Genomic DNA, 20,390 nt, shown 5'->3' with positions numbered 1-20,390 from the left:
CTTAATTAAGATATGGAGTTTTGTTTCTGAAACTCAGCCCATCTTTCATCTGGGATACTTGCTTTCTAATGTTTGCTGACTTTCCTAGGTCCATGACTGCTTCCAGTGAATAAATTCATTGTCCTGCCATCTGTGAGGGCATGCGTGTATTGCAATGCTCTGCCAACACGAACTGCTCACCTGTAATGAGGCCTAATATCTGGCTTTCTAGACACAAGATATTACAAACTAGAATACACCTATTGGCAGCACCATCATGCTGATCTTTATTCTTAGCAGTTGACCCAGCCTCCTGAGTGTTCTTAACTGTAATTCTGTTGCTGCCTTGACCCATCACATTTAATATGGATTTTTTCCTAGCCCAATCACAAATGATGGCAATTTCGGCAAAACAGAAGTGCTCACATATACTATTTCCTCAGGACCTAATAATAAAACTTCATAGTAATTTTTTCTTCTTTATTGGAAAGGAATAACACAGAAAAGGTAAATGTCTAGTTTGTATTTACCCAAACAAGGAATCAAGGAATGAACCCATGATTGTTCTAATAGTTTAAGCAAATTTTGCCTAAAATACAAAGAAGAAAGTTATAACTTTTGAAAGTACAAAAGGCAAATTTAGAATATCCAAATATAGGTATTACTCTGAGCTGACAAATGTATTATTTCCTCTATCTGATTAATACATTAGAGAAAAGACATGGATTACTATAGTAACAATTCACAATTGAGATTAAAAAAATTCTAAATGATCAAATTCAGAAAGAGTAATACCTGAGGTGTCCCAGGTTACAATGGGAAGGGCCTATGTTGATGGTCTTTGCTATGAGAATATATAAATGGTGATGAGAGAATGGACAGTGAGCAGTAGAAGAGAGTAAAATTCAGGCAGCTGTAATGTAAAAACAAAATTGTTTTCTCCAGTGGGTGCCACTCCTTATAAAGCTTTAAGGCCTTTAAGAGAAATAAGCACATGAGGCATTCTGGGGCAGGATATTGATAAGAGCTTTATACCACCTATGTTGAGAACACTCTAGACAATTATTCATGTTCCAGGCAAGTGAACATCAGAAGGAAAAAGTCTCCTGCTCTTCCTTCCTAACCCAGATGAAAGCTCACTTCATCACCTTTTGGGCAATTAAACGAAAAACTCCTGAAAGACTTCACAGAGCAGATCACTCATTTCCTGCTGCGTTCCCTCCTGACATCCCCAGACTCAGTGCCCTCCCATGTGGAACTCTCCTATCTGCTCCTACAGTAACACATGCACACATATTATTGCCAAATCATTTGTGTTATGATTGCCTCTTTATGTCTTCTGCCAGGAGAAAGAAAGAAAGATAAGTACAGTTTTTAAATTCTGCCGTTAAAAGCAAAAATTTTTGACAGTAATCTAGCTTCACACCATAAGGCAGAACTTACGTTAAAGAAACAGAAATGTAGTGATTAGCTGTGCTCCTCAGTTTTTCACAAGTTGGTAGCTTATAAAAATGTATTCAGAAAACAACATGAAAGAAAGAAATCACAGCAATATTAATGCCTGACAAATAGAAATTGAAACAAAGGTATTATAAGGGAAGACATTATATACCAGAAAAAAAATTAGAATGAGATGATTATGGCTAAAACCATGATAAATATGTATGCACCAAACAAAGCAGCTGCAACATCCACCAATATATATTTGATAGAGCTCTCAAGAGAAAGAGGGAAGCAGATACATAGAAGGATCATAAAATACAATTGACAATTGTGAACTATAAGATATATAGAAATCTCCAAAAAAATACATATATTCTTTTTGAGCATACACAAAACATTCATTGAAATAAAATATATATTAATCGATAAAGTTCTAAAAATTACTTAAAATTTCAATACCATACTATTATGTCCTTTAAACTTGTTATGATACAATTAAAATATTTTTATAGAAATGGCTAGACTATTCATTAGTTTAGGAAAATATATGACATTCTCTATTAGCCTTCAGGTTAAAAAGAAATTATAAAATAAATTAAGAAATAGTACTTAATGCTAATGAAAACACTATCTTCCAAAGTAATACTTAAAAATGGAATTGATAGCTTTAAATGCATTTATCAGAAAGATGCAAAGATGAAAACATGAATTCACAAAGTTGATAAATGAACAAAAGGTCATGCAGCTTTAAGGGGAAGACAAGAATTATAAAGATCAGGGAAGAAAATGATTAAAGAGAAAACAAACAAACAACAACAAAATCAAGGCTAGTTCTTTTGAAACATTATTATGATAAGGAAACATTTGGAAAGGTTGAAAATAATTAAGAAAAAAAGATTCAAAATTTAAAATATTGAATAAAAAGGGGAAATATCCATATTCGCAATAAGATTTCAGACAAAAGTATTATGTGTAATGTCCAATGATAAATTAGAAAATATATAGGTGAATTCTTATAAAATAAATATACCATTGCATAATTTCTGAAAGAAGGAATAAAGAACTTGAATAAACCAATAAAGAATGTTCATATTTTATTGAAGTAAAAGACCTCCTTTCCCAAAAATTCTAGGGAAAAGTTAGTTTCAGTGGTGATTACTATTTAACTTTAAAAAGAATAGTCAACTTCTAACATGCACAAGTATTTTCTGGAAAATAAAAAAAAAATGTGCCAAAATATTCATGTCATTTTATGAGCTAGTGCATTTATCATTCCAAAAATCTATTAATGACAATATATATAACAATGAAGCCATACATATTTTACTAATAAATATACATGTAAAAACTCCAAGGTATTATTCAAACCCAATAGTATATTAATAAAATGTATATCATTATCCTTAATTGCAAACATTACAATGAAAAGAAGTTAATATATACATATGTATTTACCTCTGCATTGGAATGTGCTGTAAGTTTTGAATTAATTGATTTATTTTAACTCAGAGTCCAGAAAGATCTGTGAAGGAACCATAACAAATATGAGAATGACTATTTTATTATAATTATGAATTTTTTAAAAATGATATTCTAATGGAACCTAGGTAAAGATAGGTTTCATGTCACTGAAATCTCCAACATTTTCCCAAATTTTGGTAAAGACTCAAACAGAATAATTTGTTTTTTGTCTCCCTATTTGAAGATGCTAAATTACCTAAGGCTTAAACTACATACTTTTTAAACAGTTTACTGTAAATAATTCTAAAATTATTTTTCTGCTAGGAAGACTATATTTTATATAATTGAAGGTTGGATATGAATGGTAAATTCAGATAATTGTTACTCTCTCAAAAGAAGAAAAAACTTTGAATTTATTTTATAAATCTTGTTATGATATTATAGATTTAAGAGCAGATAATCTCAATGTGTTGCTCTTGATAACATAGTCATTTGCTCTGCAATTTTTTCATAGAAATAAAATATTGCATATTTTATTTAAAAGATGTTGCAAATGCCCTTGATTTTAGTAAAATTATGGTAAAGGGCTATGAAACATGAAGGTGACCGTGCTTATTATATTGCAAAAATATAAAAGAAGATACATTTTTAGAATATTAATTGAAAATGAAATGAGACTATCTTGGTCTTATTCTGTTCTAAATTCTTCTTATAAACATTTCACATGTGTTTTTATTCCTAAGCAAATGATGGAGTAGCAAATCTTTCAAATCTGTGTTCCTCGTGGAAAACCCTAACAGACAGCAAGGAAGAATGATCTCTCAGCTATAGCCAGAGTAATTAAAGATATTAATGCTCCTTGGATGCATTTCACTACTCTGGTTAAATTTTACGACTTAACTTGCCCTAAGTGAGACATAATTAGTCTAAAGGTAAGAGTTAGCTTCAAGCTTTCAAGCCCATTAAGTACAACAAATTGCTATGTTGCTCCATTCTTTATTCAAAGCGAATAAATGATATTTTCCTTCTCTGAGAATTAGTTCATAGCCTTGTTGTAGAAATGCTTATTTTTCCAGGTATGTCAAAATCTTCCAGGATTCTAAATCAATGGTGTCAAAAGGCTAAAACTTCTGAAATGTACTGAATATTTCTTATGTCTTGAATAATTAAGCAATGCCTTCTCAAAGTTTTTCTGTTCATGTTTAAATAGTAAATGATTAGAGTCTTGACAACCCAATATATTTCATTATACTTTTAATTACAGTTAGTCATTAATTGAGGATAGCAGTTATTTGACAGAACCAAAATATGAGGAATCAAGGAAAATAATAGCGTCAGTGATAAAGGAGGTTATTAATGTAAGCAAGATAGCCTTAATAGTTCATGACTTCAATTGAAGACAAATCTGTAACATATCAAAAGAGTGAGATGCTAATAAAGTGCTTGCATAGAAACAGGTGTAAAAGCTGTATATTGGGAAACAATATTGCTCTGCACACATGTCTAATTTTTGAATGATGTCAGACACTTCCTGGTGGTAACTTTATCAGTCAACTACAACTGTCTATTTGTTGGCACCATTAGTGTGACAACTGTGTTTTGGTTGCTATCATTACATTTATAGTTCAAAATTGCCTTAAAAATTAATATGACTGAAAAATGGACATGATATTTTTTGGATAGGGTGTTGCTGCTTCTGTTTAGAGTATACTTTTGCCATCAAAATGTTTTTGTTTGGGAATTCCTTACCATTTCAAGGAATGGTAATGTATGGAAACCTATAGAAACAAGAAACGAGGGGATGTAAACAGGTGTTGTCAGGCTTCTAATGGACCTTTACTGAAAAGTAAGTCCAGGAGAAAGAAGTGAGGAGGCTGCCTTCCTCTTCAAATTAATTATCTGTACAACACTTGACTTCCCACTGCATTAACATTACCCCGTGGTGTCCTTTTCCTGCCACAGCTGCTAACTAGACAGTGCTTTCTGAGGGTCTTTGTTCAAATATCCCAGAGAAATCAAATCGGTCCCGTCTGTATCTTGGAACCAGAATTTAGATTATACTTTGTTTTGGGCCCTGAACTTTTTCTCCATATGTAGTGGTTGGTAAATGGCTGTGATGTAAGAAACTGTGAAAGGAATGCAGTGGGTACAGCTATGGACTGCTGACACCTGCAACCCAGAACTGGGCGACTCAGCTGTGTCCCCTGGGCCTGTGTCCCCCACCTCTATACTATTCCATGAGAGAAGTACAAACACACACCTTATTAAGCTACTGCATTTAGGGGTCTGTTGGCTACAGTCGCTGGCCTATACCATGAATAATTCAGTAATTTTCACCCACAATTGGGATAACTACCATAACAAAATTCACTAGTTACAGTGAATGATTTGGTTTTATATAAAAGATATATGGGTAAATCTCACAAATATAAAGTTGACTTCATAAAAGAAATAAGTTGCAGAAGATTTCAGCACATAATTCATAAAATTTTAACACAAAGCAATAGTCTTTATTTTTCCTGGAAACTTTCACAATAAATAAAATGTACAAAAACGTACACAGGATTAACACTCACCAGAGGTAATATGGGTTACCTCTGAGCAAAGAGAAGGGAAAAAATTAGGTGGGGCCTTTACCTAATGCCTGTAACATTTTCTTTACAAAATGACCTGAAGATAATTGGACAAAATGTTTACATCTGTTCAATCTTAGGGTTGATCCACAGACATTTTGCATATTACTTCTTTTCTTTATGCATGAAATGTTTCAGAACTAAAAATAAATAAAAAATAAAAAGCTGAATGAGCAATGAAAATTTATCTTCCTCCTGAACATGATTTCCAGCGCATTGGTTCATTCTCTTCCCAGAGAGAACTCATAGCACCAGTCACTTTTGTATCATTCCTGGGATCTGCTTTAAGACTTTGTTGTGCAATACATAGGCAGTAGACAGATACATGAAGTTTTTGGGCATCAAAATTGCAGCTTGTCCAAATGGGATGTGCACATGGGATTTCAAAGACGTGTTACCAATAGAGGATATCAGTTATATAATTTACAATTAATTACATATTGAAATTATAACATTTTGAATATACTGAATTAAGTAAAATATACCAGTAAAATTAATTTGACCTTTGTTTATTTTGATTGCTTGTTTTGGTTTTACTTTAATGTATGTTAGCAGAAAATTTAAAACTCCTGTACATGTAGGTTGCTTTATATGTGTATTACTCAGTACTGGTTTAAGCCCTTTCTATTCAAACTCTGGCCGAAAGTTTAACAACACTAAGTGCATTACCTAGAATATTAAAGAAACTGTCCTCTCCAGATCTATTGAATCAGAATGTGCATTATTCAGTTTATCTAGAGGTGGTCTTGGGGCATTTTTTAAAAATCCTGATGACCGTATGCTATCTCCAGAGATTTTTATTTAATTGATAGGGAGTGTGGTATGAAAATGTATATATACCTATGTACCCGTGTATCTAAATGACTACATGTGAGTGTGTACGATTGTGTATGTGAGTTTATTGGGTATGTACTATTTATGTGTGAATTACTCTTTTACACAGATGATAGTAACTTTTATACTGTTTTGTACTTTCTCATTTAAAAATGCATCTTAGATTTTTTTCTATATGAATATTCACAGATTAAACTTGTTCTTCTTGTAATTATATAATATTCCATTTGTGAGAAGCTCCATAATTAATTTCAGTAACCCCTTATTGGTATATATTTGGGCTCTTTATAATATTTTCCTGGATGCTGGTTTTCGTGGAGATCTTTTTGTAAGGGATATTTTATAATACCGCTTTGCCTGGAATACTCTGCCTCCGTCTCATGAATTTTATATAAATTTACCTCTGCAGGAAGTGTTTAGTTACGTTTGCCAATGATCATCTTTTTTTCTCTTGACACTTAAAACACTTTAAAAAATTCATCCATGGTTATTAAAAGTAGAGGAAAAAGAACACAGTGAAAGAAAGCAAAAAATAAGTAATTAGAAAATAAATCGATTTTTGATTAGTGAATTGTTGCCCCTACCAGAAATGATAAGCCTTTGGTATTAGTGTTTTATAGATACATATTTCACCAACAGTTTCACACCTGAATATTGTAGAAATCAAATGTTTCATCGACTCTCATAAACCAGCTTTTATCATAGTGATCCTGCTATGATGATAAATTCTCAAATCTTAACCACTGTGCATAATGCCTTTATATCAAAGTACTCAGGGCAGGTAAATCTGCTGCCTTTATATAAATACAATTGGAATAACTGGCCTAAATCACAGCTCCCAATGATACTGCATCCAGGAAGGGACATCATGGTCCCTGGAGGATAGTGTTTTATTGTTCCTCCCTTTTGGGGTGAGGAAAATCCTGATGCAATTGATCCCAAACCTGGCTACAAGTCCAAATTAGCTGGAGAATGTTTTGAAAGAGAAATCTATTCCCCAATTTACAATCTATTATTTTAGAAGAACCACATTTTTTATTGAGGTTTACCTAAGAAAGAGACAAAGAGAATCATTGTCCTAATGTGCATGGTCTCTCAAATGAAAATATTTTATTAAATTTTATTACATGAGAAAAGTATATTGTTTATATAATCAGTGAACATGTGTGAATTGAGTAATGAATATTTTGTTTAATGAAAAATTTAATGCTGTTCTTTTTTGTATATATATATTTTTTAATTTTTTATTATTGTCCTTTTTTTAAAGACACACAAAAGGTTACGTTAAAAAACATAAGAGGTTCCCATATACCCTACTCACCACCCCCTCCCCCACTCCTCCCACATCAACATCCCCTTTCATCAGTAAGGCACATTCATTACATTTGGTGAATACATTTGGAGCACTGCCACACCGCAGGGACCATAGTTTACATTGTAGTTCACACTCTCCCCCAGTCCATCCAGTGAGTTATGGTAGGATATACAATGTCCTGCATTTGTCCCTGCAACATTATTCAGGGCAACTCCCAGTCCCAAAAAATGCCCCATATCACACCTCTTCCTTCTTCTCCCTGCCCTCAGCACTCCCATGGCCATTGTCTCCACAACAATGATACAATTACTTCCATTGATAGAGTCACAACAGTTCTATAGTAGAATACCAGCAAGTCCACTCCAATCCATATTATATTCTTCCATCCCGTGGACCCTGGGATGGCAAAATCCATTCCACCTCTAAGTTGAGAGGGGGCTTAGATCCCACATGGCTGATGGATGTGATTTTCCTGCTTGCAGTTGTAGACACACTTGGTTCCCTGGTATGGTGGTTGACCATACTCACCTCCCCATCAGCTGACCTGGATAAGTCCAACAAACCAGAGAGTAGGTATTGCAACTCTGCTTAGGCTCAGGGCCCAGCTGACAGATGGACAGTCCAGATATTCAAGTCTCCTGAGTCTACGCAAATCCCAGTGCCAACCACAGGCTCAGTAAAGGTAACAGAAGAGGCATGTGTAGAAAGGTCACATCTGAGTCAAATTCCATCACACTCAGGAACACAAATTCCAAAGTAGAGCCCACTGGCAAAGCACTGAACTCCAGAGCCATCTGTCTTGACCCTAGAACCTGTGTGTCTCCGTAGCCCTCAGGAGAACCAGTATCTGGGATTATATCTACTTTGGCTGTCTTTAGCTCCTGCTGAGACGTGCTTAAGCGTGGCCCCTCTGGTGACCTCCTCACTCATTTTGAAATCTCTTAGCCATATAAACTCATTTGTCTTTACCATTTCTTCCTTTTATTCAAGACCTTTTTCTAGTTGTATCACCAGCTGGTGATGGTAGTAATCCCTCAGTGCTAATGCTTTGCTCTTTGTCAGTATTTGTTAGGAAAGAAATAATTGTTTCGCTATACCCCCCCAAATTATGCAAATAAATTTTACAAAGCTGTGGAAATTAATATGTAATGTACTTATTAATATTATTTTCATTTTCAGATTAATTTTTTAAAGACTGAAGTGGAAAGAAAGAGCAAAATGATCCGAGATCTCCAGAATGAGGTAAGAGTTATATTTCAGGAAAATTTTATGTAAATCAAAGAATACACACAAACATATATAAATTTGCCACAAGTTTGGAATAATGATCACATGCAAACTTGACTCTCAGTTATGTCTTTATGTGCTAGTGGAGAGGAACTGTAAGGCTCAGAATTTCAAAGCATGTGGTTAATTCTTACATTTAATGTCATTAAACATTTCTAGCTATTTTACTTTGTGATCATATCTTGTTGGGTGGTCTAATATTAAAATTAATTTTCAATTCATGAATTTGTCTACAAATTGCAACACTGCACTGACTAAAAAAGCTAGCTATACATTGCACGATACAGCAGAAACAATGTAGAATGAAATACTTATTTAGGATACTCTCAGAGTAATGCAGATTTGGCCACATAAATAAGGTGTGTAACCCCTTTCACTATATCCTTTCAAATGTGAGGATAAAATACTGTTTTGTTTTTCTCTTTTGATTCTTTGTCTATCTTGTTATACAACTTTTTTATTTTCTACCATATCTCCATCACTTTTCCATTTCTACCTTTTTACTCCCTTTATTGTTGAATGTAACTAGTTAATTAGGATCGTTTTGCCATGATTATTTAATGATAAACCTTCCATGATCAGTCCCACTACTTATGGTTTATTTTGAAATAACAAATCAACCTCTTTAGACTTCACTAATGTTCCTCCTTTCTTCCTTCCTGCTATCATTCCTTCCTTTTTTTAAATTAGACATTTAAATAACAGATGAACTACATTATTCCTATACGATTTCTGTCTGGTTTCAAGGTCAAAAAAGTGAATTTACATAAGTGTTGATAACAATATGTAGCACCAGTACTCTTGATTATGGTATTAAAATGGTTTCTCCAATGTAGGGAGAAAGTACACGAGAAGGGAGAGCAAGGAAATTTTTATATGGCTTTTTGATGATATCGTGTGTGTTCAATTCGTTCTAATGATCTTTTTCTTGACTAAGAATGTGTGATGCGTGGACTTAATAATATTTACCTTGATTCTTATATATTCCAGATTTCCTTTTTATGGTGGAAAATAGCAATGGACTAGAATTATCAGAATCCTGGACATATTGACTAATTTCTTATTTACTAGGGTTTGGTCAGGGCTCAGTGAGAGGGCATGATTACCCAACCCAAAATCTACCAACTGCCCATTTAAAGCAGAGGGAGTTTGGTAAAGAAGATGCTAAAAACAGTATTAAAGTAGGAGAAAATCTACTTGTGCACATATGCATGTACACATACAAAGTACAACTTGAACCCAATTGTATGACAATGAGAATATTATGGGTTAATTTATATCTTTATAAAAATAACATTAGTTAATTTTTAATGTCAGATTTTTTTTCTCAATATACCATTTAACCAAGGAGGAAGCTGTTTCAAAATCATATATAGATTATTCAAAGTGAGTAAATATAGCAAATAAATAAGACTAAGAATGTTTTAAGTGGGATATTTTTATAGTGTAATATTTTTCTGTGTAGATAGAGTTATTATTAAAGAAATGCCACTCTAGTACTATTAGATGTAACAGTCGTGTACCTCAATTTACTACTACTAATTTTTTCCTATTGAAAATCTGTGGGAAGAAAATTTAAAGCAAATTTGTTTGGACTGCTTTATGAAAATGGACAGTGAACAATGTGTCATTATCTTGTAGAATTTGAGAGAGGTTCAATTATTTGTGTATAGAGAGGCCAGGACTTAGGAATGATTTTGAGAAGGAAAAATGGTTTATTGACGGTCGGCCAGACTTGGGAGCTTTCTGTTTCAAACCCCAGCCCCGAACAAGATTTTTGAGTCCCTTTTATACAGAGAGGAAAGGTCAAATGGTTCTTTTGTTTCAGTTCTCAATAGGCTTGAATTAGCATATATCTTCCACATCCTAGGTAAGCTTTTAGCATGGACTTCATACATTCTAGATAAACTTTTAGCACATTTGGTTTGCATTTCCCCTGAATATTCAAAGTCTATAGAGTTTGCATTGATAAACTGCTTCCTGGGACTGGAGTCATTGCCATGGTCACCAAGGGCAGGACTGCAGCCCCCCATCATCCCACACGCACAAGTCAGGACAGACAGCCTAGGTTAAGGTTATCTCCAAAGAGACAAAGAGCCTCCCACCCATAGCCCACATCAATCTGTTATTCACTAACTTTACTATTTTTTTTAAATGGTCACTAGCGTTGATCCAGGTGGACTTAATGAACAAAAAATATTTGATCCCTACTCTGTTACAGTAAAGTTATATGGGCACTGCCTGGAAGATACATAGGTTAGAAGTAAAGAAAAACAGGTAATTTGATTAAACAAAATAGGTGATGTGAGGAAGAAAATACAAATAGAAATAAACTTCTGGGCGAAGCTTGAGATCCCCTGAGTAATTACTTCTAAATGAGTTGTTAGAGAAGTTCTTGCAGAAGAACTGTTGAAAAATTTGTTGAAGAATGGTCAACGTTTGTTTGAAAAGTGAAGTCAAGTACCTTAAAACTATTACATAAGCACCTAGCGATTTAATTTTTAATTTAAGATTTAAAATATTCCATGCAGGGGAAAAATGTCATTCTTTTTAACAAAAGAAACTTCATGAAGAGCAGAAAGTAATTTGGTTTTCACATCCAGGTAGGCATGGGAGTCTGTGACTGAAGGAAAGGCAGAACCTTCAGAATCTAAAATCTTAATAGGGAAAGAACACTGGAAATTATAAGGAGAAAATTAGTATGAAAGAGAAAAGAAGTAGTGAAGTAATTTTTAATAAAGAGAATGGAGAGTAGAACTGGAAAGAGTGGCAGATCTGCTTAGCTCATTTCAAGCATCTTTATTTCATCTATTGATCTCTATCATCTTTATCTTTTCTAGGGCACCAGTTTTAATCTGTGCCTTGGATTGTTGTTTACAGGAGCTACACTGAGATTTAAGAAGTCTCCAATTTCCAGCCATGGCCTTCTTCTTTTCTGTTTACATTCTCTTGCACAGAACATTAAAATCCAGTCTATTCTTCCTCAATGCACATTTCTTCATACCAAATTCCCGTATTAGCAACTGAAGTGTGCCAGAAAAATGTCATAAAACCATATATCATATTGGTTTACATGTAAATGTACCCCAGTATGTTAATGTTCAAAGCAATTAGGACAAGGCCTTGTCAAAGTTTAGAAAAACCCTTATCAGTATAAGGAGGTAATAAGAAAGCTTAAAAATATACAGAAGTGCTTGTCTTAAGTCCTTTTATTTTTTATTTTATTTTTTTTAGTGTTTCTATTTTTCAAATGAATAATAGTTTTATTTTTTTTCTTTTGGTGTGCTTCTTTTTATTTTTATTTTTTGTCTTTATTTTTTTAATATTACATTAAAAAAATATTAGGTCCCCTTATACCCCCCACCACCATCACCCCACTCCTCCCCCCATAGCAACAATCTCCTCCATCATCATGAGACATTCATTGCATTTGGTGAATACATCTCTGAGCACTGCTGCACATCATGGTCAATGGTCCACATCATAACCCACACTCTCCCACGTTCCATCCAATGGGCCATGGGAGGACATACAATGTCTGGTAACTGTCCCAGTAGCATCACCCAGGACAACTCCTAGTCCCGAAAATGCCTCCACATCTCACCTCTTCTTTCCATTCCCCACACCCAGCAGCCACCATGGCCACTTTCTCCACACCTATGCCACATTTTCTTCAATTACTAATCACAATAGTTCATGAATAGAATATCAGTAAGTCCACACTCATCCATGTTGTATTCCTCCATCCTGTGGACCTTGGAATGGTTGTGTCCACTCCACATCTTTATCAAGGGGGGCTTAGATTCCATATGGATGCTGCTTTCAGTTGTAGGCACTCTTGGCTCCATGGTGTGATGGTTGACCTTCTTTAACTCCATGTTAGCTGACTGGGTTAAGTCTAACAAAGCAGAGTATAGGAGCTGAAGTCTGTTGAGGCTCAGGGCCTGGCTATCGTATGGTCAGTCCAGAGATTCAGATCCCCTGGATATATATTAAACTCCAGCTCCAACTACAGTTCTGGTAAAAGTAACAGGAGAGGCTTGGGAAAAAAGATCACCTCTGGGTCCAGCTCCATCACACAGAAACACAAACTCCAAAGAAGGGCCAACTGGCATGGCACTGAACTCCATCTGCCATGACCATAGAATCTGTGGATCTCTGTAGCTTTCAGAAGAACCATAATCCGGGGTTATATCTACTTCATCTGTCTCTGGGACTCTGCTGAGGTGTGCATAAGGGCAACCCCTCTGATAACCTCCCAGCTCTTTTTGGAGACTCACAGCCATATAAACTCATTTGTCCTTCCCATTTCCCCCTTGATTCAGGTCAAAAAGCATTTTTAACTCCTGGTATTATATGTAGACTGAGATATTCTGCTGGTCCGAGTTGACCCTTTTATTCAAAGTCATTTTCTAGTTACATCATCAGCTGGTACTTGGTAGTAATCACTCAGCACCAGGGAGGCTCATCCCTGGGAGTTATGTTCCACTCTGGGGGAAAGGCAACACATTTACATGCTGAGTTTGGCTTCAAGACTGGCCACATTTGACTAACACGGAGGCTCACAGAGGGTAACTCTTAGGCACACTGCCGCTCTAGGCCTTGTTCTTATTTCAGGTGTACAGGCTCACAAGCATAGACATAAGTGTCAAGGGCTCGTTGTTGGACCTTCATTCTTTTTTGGTCATTGCTGTTGCACTTGGGGGATTGTTGCTCTTCCTTTAGGGACTGTGATAGGACTCCCCTGGCTAGGAACTCAGCACTCCCTCAGTTGTTGTTTTCAACTGTATCCACTATGAAAATATGCAAACATTTTTATGTACCCTGGATATACGCCCTGTAGAACTCCCTGCCAACCATATGTGGCCCCTGACAATAACATCCCACACCAGTATTCCTCTGCTGCCATTGTTGAACCTCTCTGTGATCCAAAACTTCCTGAAAAATGAAGCCCAATATATTGCCAGTTTCCCTTAATAGTAAAATGGAATATAGCGATGAGTTTAAAGGTTAGATATAGAATACATATTAATTTGGAAAAATTATGGTAAAAATAAATTGGGTATCAAAAAATTAAAAAATGCAAAAGCTTTGCTTTGATGTTTTGCTTTCCATCACTGCAATAAGTGTTGCCCTGTATGCAAATTGGCAAGGAAACTACTTCCATCTTTTCCTCAGTGTCTACGTCCAATCTTTTTCTTTTCTTTTTTCTAATTATTAAGCTTATCTTCACAGGAGTTCAAGATCATGTAATTCATATATATATAATGTATAGTACTCCCACATATCCAACATAAAACCTTTTCCCTTTCACAGCAATAATCTTTTTACATATTCATACTATATTTACAGGAACTGATGTACAGATATTGAGACAATAGCTTTCAAACAAGGTAACATTTGTGTTTACATTGTGGTTTATATTTTAGACTATACAATTTTCTAAATTTTTAGTTGTCTTATGTTTTACATTATGATTTGCATTTTAGCCTATCAGCCCCTATATATTTTTGGTGTAATTTCACATGTCTTATATCCATCCTTGCATACTCTTGTGAAACACTTCTATTGCCCACACAGTTACATTGGTTCCATCTATTCAATATGTTTTTTCCTCTCCCCTTAGGGCCCATAGTGACAGTCAATCTTCATTGCTTGAAGGGCCATGTTAGGAGATACTTGCAAAGATGTTGAGGGCTTGACATGCTCAACTTCCTTAATGCACTGGGAGCCACCATTTCTCTTGAGAGATACATTTCCCTCTATTTGATGGCATCACTCCTCCCCAGGATGTGTGTATGCCTTCACTCTCATTATATGGGTCTCTATCCAATGGTATAACCCACTATGGCAAAATGAGCATTCACATATTCCCTAGGAGCCTGTCCTGCATCAGATTATCCCCTTTAAGTATCTTAAACAGGTAATTTTCCTTATTATATTTTTGAAAAGGTTTTCTCAGAATTATACTCTCAACCAAATACCTGAGAATCTCCTATGTTCGTTATGTTGCCCCACCCTCCCCCCAATTTCTTGGACAATATTACCCATCCTCCCATCCCTAACCCCCCTCAAGCCCACAAGGCCCCACCCAAAGGTAACCCTATGCCCCCATTTTATCCCTTCCTTGTACAAATACCTCCAGCTTATCATAGATTTCACCTATGTAGGTGTCAGCTTACATCCCTCCTTTACCCCCCAATTTCCTGTAATCCAGTCTCTAGCTTTCTGAGGCAGCTTGGTTTACTTGTTTCATATCATCCAGGTCATGTAGTATTTGTCCTTCAATGCCTGAGTTGCTTCACTCAACATAAGGTTTCAAGATTCATCCATGTTATCAAGTGTGTTTGTAATGTATTTGTTCTTAAAGCCGAGTAGTATTCCATTGTATGTATATACCACAATTTATTTATCCATTCATCTGTTGATGGGCATTTGGGTTGATTCCAACTTTTGGCAATAGTGAACAATGCTGCTATGAACAGTGGTGTGCATATATCGGTTTGTGTCCTTGTTTTCAGTTCTATTGGGTATATACCCATCAGTGGAATTGCTGGGTCATATGGCAAATCTATGGCTAGGTTTTTGAAAAACCGCCAAACTGTCCTCCAGAATGTTTGGATCCTTCTGCATTCCCACCTTAAGTCCTTTTAGCGATGACTTAGCGCTTTCAAAAACCTCGATTTTTCACTGCACTAAACTGTGAGCACAGAAGAGACTACTAAGAGATTTCACCTCATTAACACAAGAGATTAACACTACTGCAAATTTTTAATTCATGATAATGTAGTCAGTTTCCTCTAGGATCTACAATTTGAAGGTAGAAACATTAAGTCCTAGGTATAAGGCTGTAAACAATTGAGTGCCTAGTATGCTGAAGAAATTTCTGGAACATATTAAATTAGTTCTTTTTTAAAGGAATAAATAGGTTGCAATACTTGATGGAGATTATTTTCAAAAGTCTACATTAATTTGAGTGAATGGAAATAAAAGGGAGATGAAAGAAGGGAGAGGGAGGGAGGAAAGGGTGAGGAAGGAAAGAAGGTAGGGAGGGCGGAAAGAAAACTCCAGGGCTGTAATTTCCCCCCCATTCTCATTTTTGATAGTGTGTTTTAGTATGGATATATATAATGGATTATTTTGACTGAGATATATTCAAGATCATTTGAGGTAAAGATGAAATAGGGAATCACACTAAAAAATAATAATTACATCAAGAATCGTGAAATGAACCTGATTGTACTAAGTGGTGGAAAATCAGAAACTCATCAAAGCTTCTCTTTCAGTGAAAGCCTTTGTCTCTCATTACCTCATGGCTCTCTTTCCTCTCTTTCCACTATTTCATTGCTTTTGCTCACCTATTTTTTGTATGGCCCATTCAGTTCAACCCAACTTTGATTCACTAATCTGCCTCCTCTATTTCCTATTATGAACTGATTTAATGTCCTTTTATCTTTTGTTTTATTACTATTGCTAAAGGTTCCTTTTAGAGAAATCCTGCCAAAGGACTTGTCTCAGGCCAATCTGTGGATTTTCAAATAGCTGTTGACAAATGTCCAGGGACATAAGGAAAAGAACATGACATTTAATGGGCTTTGCAGGAGTTGTTGTTCTTAGTTATTGGCAAAAAGAATCCTTAGCAGAAAGGGATTTATTAAGGCATATAGAAACCTCACAAAAATTGTTAGGGGAACTGAAAATACAACTTGCAAGTTGAAGTTTAGGACCAACTTCCCCTCAAAAAATCCAGGGCTGGTTGTGTTAAGTAAGGGCTACCTCTGCCATGATCGGGAAGCTACCAAACTATACTTTGCCTCCACCATTGCAGGCTCCAGAACCACACACAGGTATGCTCTTGCATCAGCAAGATGAGTCCCATCGTGTCTGTTTTCTTACGTAAATAATTTCTGTATCTAAGTTTTGCAAGGATCATGACTGATAAGGAGAACATCAGTCATGACTGACCTAGTTCTGTAATGAGCTTTTGAAATAGAGGTGTTTGGGCTGTTTGTGTTAAATTTTCGTTATAAATATTAGTTTAACACTATGTAAAATATTTACAATGTGTAAACAATGTTCTAAAAATTAGCTATCCTGTATGAAAAGCAGCTGTTCATAATGAAGGGTTAAAGTGAAGGGTTACAGGCCAAGGTGACTAGCCTTAGTAAGCAACAGGCCATCGACAAAGAATTCTTAGTAGTTCAGAAACATCTTCTGAGTACCACTGAAAAAGCATTCAATTGTCCACATGCGTATGTTAAAGCATCTAATGTATGCACACACCATCTTGTTTATTGTTACCTTGTAACTTTATCTTTGCTTTTATCTGAATTATTTCCTCAACTGGAGGCAGACTTCTTGAGGTTAGGAATTTTACCTTCCCTAGAGACTTATAACTCACATTCCTAAGAGAAACAACCCAGGGCTAGGCCTCTGTGCTCAGAGAAAATAAGTTAAAATCATATTTAAGACTGTTTTTAGCAACAAATTGTAGAAACACATTATTTAACACTGTATGCTTAAGGGAATTAAGAAAACACTAAACTCTACGTCCAAATTTAGATATTGAGACAGAATTCCAATTTTAATATTTTATAGAATTGGGATGCTCAGTGACCCTATAAGATAGAAAAATTGATATCAGGGAACCTCTCATTATCCTAAAATGTTAAAAGAAAAGAGCAATGTATACGTCCACATGTGTTTTTTCAGAAAGAGCCCAAATTCGCACAGGGAGTCCATAATTAAAATATCAAATAATAGAAGAAGGTCAATAACCACTGATTTAGAGGACATTCGAGTGAGTTTTAAGAAGGAAACCCATTTTCATCCAGTTTTTGTGGTTGTAAGTCTTTCTAAAGGAAATTATTCCATATTCTCACCTCAATAAACACACTCAAGTGAAGATGATGGAATAATTCGTAATGTGATAGAGTGCTTCTGATGTGGGCTATGGGTGGAAGGCTCTTTGTCTCTTCAGAGATAACTAAGTTGTTTGACTTGTGGGTGTGAAACGGTAAGAGGCTGCAGTCCTGCTCTTAGGGACCAGCAGGCTCCAGTCCCAGGAAATGTTTAACAAAGCAAGGGCTATAAACTTTAAGTATTTAGGGGAAATGCAAAAACCAAGGCTTATCTAAAATGTCTGGAGTCCTTGCTAAAAGCTTACCTAAGATGTGAAAGAGATATATGCTAATTGAAGCCTATTGAGAACTGAAACAAAGGGACCATTTGGCCTTTCCTCTCTGTATAAAAGACGTTTGAAAATCTTGTTCGGGGCTCGGGATTCAAACAGAAAGCTCCCGAGTCCGGCCGGCCGTCAATAAACCATTTTTCCTTCTCAAAATCATTCCTGAGTCCTGGCCTCTCTATACTAAAATAATTGAACTTCTCTTAAATTCCACAACACTTCAAGGTCTTCAGTTTGAAAATGGATTCTCATGCCTGCTTGCAGACGAATAGGTGTAAGAGTTTGATTCAGATATATACTGAGTCCAGGATATGCCCACCAAGTTTTTATATGGTTTAATCACAGCTTTTCACTTTATTCCTGGTAATTGGCCTCTTGAGTGATCATTCTTGAGAAATTTTGGTTAACTGGTTATTCTGGTGTTGCATCTGTTGTAGAATTTGAGAGAGGTTCAGTTGTTTGTGTATAGAGAGGCCAGGACTGAGGAATGATTTGGAGAAGGAAAAATGGTTATTGACAGCTGGCCGGACTCGGGAGCTTTCTATTTCAATCCCGAGCCCTGAACAAGATTTTTGAGCCCCTTTTATACAGAGAGGAAAGACCAAATGGTTCTTTTGTTTCAGTTCTCAATAGGCTTGAATTAGCACATATCTTCCACATCCTAGGTAAGCTTTTAGCATGGACTTCATACATTCTAGATAAACTTTTAGCACATTTGGTTTGCATTTCCCCTGAATATTCAAAGTCTATAGAGTTTGCATTGATAAACTGTTTCCTGGGATTGGAGTCATTGCCACGGTCACCAAGGGCCAGGACAGCAGCCCCCCATCATCCCACACCCACAAGTCAGGACAGACAGCCTAAGTTAAGGTTATCTCCGAAGAGACAAAGAGCCTCCCACCCAGGGCCCACATCACATCCAGTATTTAAAATGTACTAGAAACCATTCACTTTTGTATATTATCAGCTTAGACAATTTTTTTAACAGGAATTGAAGGAATATAGATTATTTCCTCATATATTCATTAATAAAATAAGCACATATTTAATTCACAATATTTTTCTGACATTGTGCTATATTCTAGAGTCATAAAAATATGATGAAATTTCATTAAAAAAATCCAAAACCATGAGAGGCATAAGAAATGACATATATTGTTATATAACTGAGAGCACTTCAAGCCATATAATACATAATGGTACAATAATAATTACAAATATTACACAAAATAACTATAGTACAGTACAGAATGGGGTTAGTGTGGTGTAATGAGATGTTGAATGGTAAAATAAAATATATCCAGAAAACCATCAAACACTCCTACTACTTACGACCATCCTCACTCGTTTCCTTACAGTCTCCAAAATAGGAGCATGTAAGGAATATTTTGCTCATTTCAGATCCCCCAAATCATGGAAGATGCGTTTACATGACCATGTATTTGTTAGCATTTTTCTATTATTATAATTCCTCCCTCATTCCAAACATATTCAGCATTTCCACTTTTCAAATTTTATAATTACTTGTTACATGCAGAATCTCAATAAAAACGGCATGGTCCCTATGACTAGGGAGCTGTAGTCATATAACACTATCATCTCCATCTCTGTTACTAGAAGGAAATGGGAGAACTGATTCCTTTTCAGTCCTTAGGTATTCATTAGTCTGTTCTATTTTCTTCTCAGCCCCTCTCTCACTCCATTATTTCTTCCTTTATGAATCATGGATCCAGTATTATTAAATATCTAGTCTTCATGTCCTAGCTTGACATGGGTCTCATCCCTTCAAATCACCTTGAATAGACTTGCCTCAAAAAAAAAAACAGACTGGGTATGGGAAGGTAGTGGAACTACAATTTGGTAGAAATGTGAAAGGAAGGAATTCATGAAAGGGATCTATATAAGCAATCTTGAGATGATGAAAATGAGCACAAATTTGATGGACAGTGTGAGGAGAGAAGGAATCAATACAAATAATATATTAAAAACTTATGAAAATTATAAATACGTACATTTTATCAAAGCTAATCCATAATGGAAATCCATGAGACAGAAGTTCTAAAGTTTTTTATAATTACAGATGTTGGATGTCCAAAGTAGAGCTGGAAATTCTCTCTCTGAATGCTGAAACCACTTCCCCTTTTAAAGCTTTCAACTGATTGGATAATACATCACTCATTGCTGACAGCAATCTCCTTGGTTGATCATAGATGTAATCAGCCATCTATGAAATCAACTCAACTGATCATTA

The 20,390-nt window shown here is 35.5% G+C and overlaps 1 protein-coding gene across 1 annotated transcript in view; it reads left to right on the top strand.

Annotated features, from left to right (window-relative positions):
* The window catches only part of LUZP2 (leucine zipper protein 2), a 608,759-nt gene that overhangs the window by 258,827 nt on the left and 329,542 nt on the right, over positions 1 to 20,390 (top strand). Inside the window, exon 5 of the mRNA XM_023592163.3 lies at positions 8,845 to 8,907. Within this exon, the coding sequence (XP_023447931.1) occupies positions 8,845 to 8,907 (63 nt within the window). The remainder of the gene's footprint in view (positions 1 to 8,844; positions 8,908 to 20,390) is intronic.

Source organism: Dasypus novemcinctus, chromosome 10, assembly GCF_030445035.2.
Source record: "Dasypus novemcinctus isolate mDasNov1 chromosome 10, mDasNov1.1.hap2, whole genome shotgun sequence".
Lineage (NCBI taxonomy): Eukaryota > Metazoa > Chordata > Mammalia > Cingulata > Dasypodidae > Dasypus > Dasypus novemcinctus.
The sequence above is the reverse complement of the archived record's forward strand: the minus strand, read 5'-3'. Positions and strand labels throughout refer to the sequence as shown.